The 6,986-nt window shown below is 41.1% G+C and overlaps 1 protein-coding gene across 4 annotated transcripts in view; it reads right to left on the bottom strand.

Moving 5' to 3' along the window:
- Positions 1-2,220: 2,220 nt before the first annotated feature.
- The window catches only part of CACNB1 (calcium voltage-gated channel auxiliary subunit beta 1), a 54,563-nt gene continuing 49,797 nt past the window's right edge, over positions 2,221-6,986 (bottom strand). For all 4 annotated transcript variants that reach the window (XM_039358999.1, XM_039359002.1, XM_039359000.1 and 1 more), the window contains one exon: positions 2,221-6,134. In XM_039358999.1, the coding sequence (XP_039214933.1) occupies positions 5,628-6,134 (507 nt within the window). In that variant the 3' untranslated portion in view covers positions 2,221-5,627. The remainder of the gene's footprint in view (positions 6,135-6,986) is intronic.

Raw genomic sequence — 6,986 nt, 5'->3', positions numbered from 1 at the left:
GATCTGTTTTTGACAAACGCATGTTGACTTTTAGTAATGACTTTGTTCTAGGTTCTAGTTCTCTCCTTGATTAGTTTCCATCCGTTGCTTCTTGTCCTGCCTTCAGGTGCTTTGGAAAATAGCTTGACTCCCTCTTCTTTGTGGCAGCCCCTGAGATATTGGAACACTGCTATCATGTCCCCCCTCATCCTTCTCTTCGTTAAACTAGACATACCCAATTTCAGCAGCCGTTCCTTATATGCTTTAGCCTCCAGTCCCCTAATCATCTTTGTTGCTCTTCTCTGTACTCTTTCTAGAATCTCAACATCTTTTTTACATCATGCAGTATTCCAAGTGTGGCCTTACCAAGGCATTGTAAAGTGGTATTAACACTTCATGTGATCTTGATTCTATCCCTCTGTTAATGCAGCCTAGCACTATGTTGGCTTTTTTGGCAGCTGCAGCACACTGCTGGCTCATATTTAAGTGATTGTCCACTAGGACTCTGAGGTCCCTCTCACAGTTACTGCTATTGAGCAAGGTACAACCTGTACTATACCTGTACATTTGTTTTTTCTTCCCTAAATGTAGAACCTTACTTTTTTCACCACTGAATTTCATTTTATTAGATAGTGCCCAATGTTCAAGTCTGTCCAGATCCTCCTGTATCTTAAGCCTGTCTTCTGGAGTGTTGGCTATTCCTGCCAGCTTGATGTCGTCTGCAAATTTGATGAGTTCCCCATCTATCCCCTCATCCAAATCGTTGATGAAGATGTTGAAGAGCACTGGGCCCAGAACAGAGCCCTGGGACACGCCACTACACACTTCCCTCCCTCCAGATGTGGTTCTATTGTGGTTTATTTAGTTTTGGTTTATTGAATCCAACTATAATAACATGTAGATTGTAGTGTGTTGCATATGTTATACGAACCCAATTCTAGCTTATTCAAAAATCATGCTGAAAAAACATGGTTGAGTTCAGATGCGATCAGCACTTATGTAGGTCACCTCCTGGTTGTCCATCCTTAACATTTTGGTTTGTGTTGTTCAACTGGCATGCTATCCCATTTTCACAGGTAGCTGCTTGCACAATCAGCTGCTTGAACGCTGAAGCCCAAGATGGATTTTATAACCTTCCTATAAAAGATATTCTCAACTTTTGGACCACTTCCAAAATATATGTCCATTATTCTTGGAGCAAATCTAAAGTGCTCTTTTTAACAAAAAAAAAAAAAATCAAAAACAGGAATGGAACAGCAGCAGCAAAACTAACATGAAGAGGGACAATAAAACCCACAATCATTCCAGTTGGGTGCAGCAGTGGACACTGATCATAGTGATTTTTCTGCTAATCTATGGGGCAATATGTCAAAAAAGGGGGGGCTTCTGTATAGTGGATGAAGCAGAATGGAGCTCAGCTGGAAATTTTTGTACTGTGCCAACTTATCAGCCTTTTTATTTTGGGCAATTTTCTTGTGTCCCACACCCGTACTGTGCCAACTTACTTATCAACCTTTTTGTTTTGAGAAATGTGTCTAACACTGTCCCACTAGATATGAGCCCAAAATTAGCTGAAGTGACAGTGCTGCAAGACATTTATAGTATTTTCAATATGCTTGTTAAACTATCAATGTAACTCAGCTTCTGTGGAAGGAAAGGTACTGGATTCACAGGCTCCAATCTCCCAACCTCTATCACATTAAGAAAGGCATTAGGTGGATGTTTTCTCAGTTAGCAAGTGGAAGTGGGATCCCTGGATTGCAGCCTCCTGAACTAACACAGTAAGGACATTACCTTCTGACCCCTTTACTGAAGGATAACAGAAATCAGCTATCAAGACAGATTACTGTATATTGGCCTACTTTTGTTTTAGTAGAAGAAAGCAGGTTAAAGTTGCTCCCTGGAAGAGGCAATTGTTTTAAAAGGTCTCTTTTCATAGCACTCCTTTGCCTCTTGTGTTTTGTTTGGAATGTGTATATCCATCTTGTTCATGAGGTTCCTGAAGACCAGCATTCAGAGGACAAATTCTTATTGCAAATGAATCCACCTGGGTTATAGAAGCTTTGAATTTCTAGTTAAATCTATGTTTCCACATTTTTAGATGCAAGGTTTTTGCAAGGGTTACTTGTTATGCAATTGCATGCAAGCAGCACCTCAGTATTCCTCCCTTTAATATGTATGATTTGGAGATATGGTATTTTTCATTGTTCTTCACTGAACACAATAAACATTTCAGAGAGATAACATTTTAGAAAATAATTTTATTCCCATGATAATGATTGGTTTGGATTATTGAAGCATTGAAGAACCAGTTGTATAATGAGGCAAAAACTTAATAAAATTTATATTCTATTGATAATAATCTTTCTCTTTTGCTCCCCACTCAAATTAAGCAACAAAACAACTCAAAGAGGAGAATAAAACCAAGAGGTACAAATAGGTAGGGGATGAAGATGATCAATCTTAATTGCTTGAAAATTCAACAATATATTCTTAAAAATATTTCCATCACCACCCCTTTTTCTCCTCAGAAACTCCTGTTTGCAAGTCTTTTGGTGAAATCATTCATTAGAAATTTGGCCAAGTAATTTTATCTGAAGGAACACTACAATAAATAATATACTCTCTCTTCAAATAATCTTATAATTTGATATAATCTTCTTGTTCAAATCCCATTTGTAATCTTTTTGTCTATTGCAAAGAAACAAACTCGCTAAACAGTTAACAATTTGTTAGTAGAGAGTTTATGAATCTGCAACTTTTTATTTCCACTGAAGCAGCAGAAAAAAATTAAAGTCATCACAAAACAAATTTGCATGTAGGTAGAGTAACAGATCTTCTATTATCTTTCATTTTGAGAACTTTGTAGGCATAGAAAGAAGAGAAAACCCTAAGCTAATTTGCATTTACAGAATTCAAAATAGCCTATTGCTATCTTTATCGTCATTTAATCAATCGGACACAAAAAGTCCAGGACTGCTGAAGCTGAAGTTCACAGAGCAGAAAAATTAAAGCAAACTATGCAGCAGTGGTGTCTAATAGAAAGATTATCCACTAAAGTGTTGTGGGTGTGCGAAGCTCTGGAGGCAGAAGCTTAACATAAAGAATCAAAGATGCCAATAAACCAAAGAGAACTTCCGTTTCAAGAGTAGGTGGGAAAGAATTACATAAGTGGATCAAACCAATAGCAAAGTTCTGGGGAGATTATCTGTTTTCTTTTCTTTCCTTTTCCCTACAGCAGAAAGGATATCAAGATATCAAGTCAATCATGCTGCCACTATCAGGATCTATCACCCCCAATCATTGCAAGATATCATAAATCCAAAAAATTGTGTCTCATTTCACCAACCTGTACTCCTGGTTAACAGTTATTCCTATGCCTTGCAGCAGAGTTTCATTTCAATTCCTTATACTTTCTTGGTAGATTAATAGGTAGGCTGGATTTATATGCCACAATGTCTCCCTTTTTCCTGCTAGTTGAATATGCCAAAATTTTACCAGCTTTATCAAAGAAAGATGCCAGTCCTTCTTGACTTGGAGACTTTCAGCTATGTTGAGCTAGGACTCCCTCAATCCTTAGTCTTTGGCACCACATTGAAGAAGGTTGTCCAAATCCAAGAATCTGATGTCAGTACATTTTTTACTATTTCCCCCTCCTAATACAACCAAGTTTCCATTATCTTCCTTTCTTGAATATTTTTACAAGCACTATTCTAACAGAGCCTAAGCTAGGGCATATAATTTATAAACAAGGGTGGGGTAGTCTTCAGAAATGATGTACAAGTGCTTCAGTACTCACGGGAGAGTAAGCACAGCACTTCTCCACTATACATTAGCCTTCCTTTCTTTCAGGCATCTATCCAAGTCTTAATGAATCTATTCATTCAAAATTAGCATGACTCTTAAAGCCATGCCCCCCCCCCCAAGCTCACATAGAAGCCCAATATATCTATAGAGGAGGGAAGGGAAACTCCTGAGGTCTCTGTGTTATTTAGAAATAGCAAGGGTTGCTTATTACAGTTCCATGCCGCAATAATGAATCTTAGTAAAGATTAATCCTTTCAAGTGTAAGTAAGTACAGAATGTAGCTGATTTCAAGAAAAGTTAAGCAGAGTTGATTAAAACTACTTACAGGGCAACAATAATAAATTACCCCCATATTGTTGTCAAGTAAACTACATGGATGTGTTCATGAAGTCACAATTCTTACCTGTTAAAATCCTTTTAAAGGAAGATCCTGGGGACTAGAGGCAGGAAGTAGATTTGGACCCAAAAATTACATTCTTAAAACATTGGTCTGGGTAAGTTTTTAGACCTGCACATGAGTAATCAATAGTAGCAGATTTAGGACTCCAACTTGATCTATCCCAATTCCTCTTATTTCTGTTTTCTGTCCTGGTTGCTTTACCTGCAACCTATCTGGCACATTATCAGAAGAGGAAGACAAGCTAGGTTCCCAAGTTTACCAAGGAAAATAAATCCTCAGGAAGAAAGAAGCAATAGCAGGATGGGTCAACACACAAGCTTTCCACAAGAAAAGGCACCTCCTGCAGCAAAGGCAAAGGAGACTAGCTAGCAGTGCCTCCTTGTGGGCTTAGGGGTGTGTGAGTGCTGCTCTGCCTTTTATCTGCCTAATGCCTCAGGCCAGGCTATCACACATGCTGGAAAGAGTTTTCCAAAGTCAGTACTGAGATCCAGAGAGCAATTTACAGGGATGTCAAAGACTTTCTCTCTGCCAGGCACATGGCACATACCACACGTACATGCATGCATTCTGTATAATCAGAATCTGTTCAGCATGCAAAATACGAACAGATGGGCCCTGAGCAGAGGCACTGGAGGGCTGAAGCATTTAAGGCAGCCTTCTCTAACATGATAACTTCCAGATGTGCTGGCTGGGAATTATGCAGTTATCATGCAACAGGACTGGAGGTTGTCAGAATGGAGAAGGCTGATTTAAGGTGATTTGTGTTGTAATTCTTTTTTAGGCACTGGAAAAGGTCTGGCAATGAACAAATCTTTTTTTCCCCTTTCTTCCACAGTGGCGGGCTGGATGCAGCACCATACGATAGCAAAGGAAGAGATCTATGACAGTTTCAATTGAAAGAGGAAAGGCGGCCATCTTCCTCCAGAAGCGGTTTGGCTCTGGCTGGGGACAGGCAAGAAGGACTTTAGAAGAGCCAGTCTACGGTCACTGTCCACCCCTGCCATTCCCCAAGCATTTGGGATAATTTGAGGCACTAGCGGAGACCAATTCTCTCCCTCTCCCTGTCCTCAGGAACTCTGTCTCCACCCTTCCAGCCCTGAAGTGTAAAGAAAAATTTAAGGTCAATGTGATTCTTCATGATCTTGTGGGAAAGCCCAGGCAGTGCTGCTGGCAGGGTGAGGATGTTAAAGAAGTTGTTGGCACAAATGGCAAAACGGGAATGGAGGGAGTCCCCAGACAAGAGGGGTATTGAGTTACAGGCTGGTCAATGATGATGTGGCTTTGGGGGTGCAAATACTACAGCCATCAAGCTCTAACTGTGGGGCTGAAGGCCAATCTTTTAGGGACAGCCTCTGCCCTCAGTGGCTCTCAGCTGTCACCCCCAAAGGTCTGAGTGGGAACAAGCTTCTTTCTAGGCAGATAAAAACCTGCCCTTGAGGCCTTAACGGATATAAACATCACGCCCCCAGTCCTCCACATTGTTATGGTTATGACCTAGAGCTTCCACCTCCTCCTCTTCCTGGCAGTAGTGTTCCCGCCCTTTGCCCTGCCCACGCAGAGACCGGTTATGGTTTTGTCGGTCAGGCTCCTCGGCCTCTGAGGAGCCTTGGCACTGGAGGGGACGATGACCGTGGCCCTGGAAGTGATGAGGCTCAGGTTCTTCAGCCTGCCAGGCGCCCTGGCGGTGACTCAGGCAAGGAGGATCCAGCTCCTCGTACGGGTCAGTTTCAATGTCCATGCAGGAATCCGCTGGATCTGTGTAAGCAGAATCACGACTGCCCAGCATCTCTGAATCAAAGGTGTCTTGTCGAGGAAGGCCTCGGGCAGCCAAGTGAGAAGGAGGCACCATTGAACGGATCTGGCCATGCCCCACTGGCTGCCCTGTGTAGCTGTGGAGGCCAGGATGCTCGGGGTCATGAGGCTCCTCCCCATGTACCAAATAGGGTCCCTGATTGAAAGAAGCAGATATCGCACACCATGCAAACAAACAGAAGAAAAAGATAAAACAATGTTAGTGCAGCCACCACACAGCAGCAGTAATATCCTCAAATTGGTTAGAATGAGACATTCTTGAACTCTAGTCTTGTGAATCACCCTAGATTTAAGAAAGCAATCAGCCTTCCTCTCCCCAGGCCAAGACAGACCATTTTTCTGGGCAGCATTTCCTCTTCTTTCTCCCCAAGCAGATGAACAAGAAAATCCCCATGCATCTTAATGTCAAAGAAATTTGCAAAGAAATAAAGAAGATAGATAATTGAAGAACTGAGAAATTAGGGGTGTGGGGAGAGAGGTTTGGAACAGTAGTGTTGCTGGTTAATTATAAAATCCAGGCTTAATGGCGTAAAGTGTACTTTTAGGCAATAATATATATTATTTTACTTACTTCAACAGAAAACAAACCATGCCATGCTATATTTTGGCTCTCCAAACTAGGATCTATTTGCCCCCAAATTCTGCCCTGAATGGCATCACCAGGAAAAAGAGAAATAGCATCAGAAAAAAATGTTAGTTCTGGCATGTTGTCAGAAATTGCTGTTTAGATGTAGTTTTGGACAAGTTATACAGAATCAATGTGAACCAGAACAGGAATGAGAATTTTCTGTTCCTCCAGTTGGATTTTGCTCACCACCACTCCTTCTTCCAAATTTGGCTATATTTCATTCCCTGTGACATAATACATACATACATGCACACATACATACAGATACGTACATGCACACATGTAGTTATTTAGGAGAAAAATGAGACTTTTCCATTGTTTCTGTAACATTAGAAAGACTTACCACCCAGTCTGATAACC

Source organism: Crotalus tigris, unplaced genomic scaffold (assembly GCF_016545835.1).
Source record: "Crotalus tigris isolate CLP2741 ecotype Arizona unplaced genomic scaffold, ASM1654583v1 scf7180000019068.10715455, whole genome shotgun sequence".
Taxonomy (NCBI): Eukaryota; Metazoa; Chordata; class Lepidosauria; order Squamata; family Viperidae; genus Crotalus; species Crotalus tigris.
Note: the sequence above shows the minus strand (reverse complement) of the source record. Positions and strands in the feature narration are given on the sequence as shown.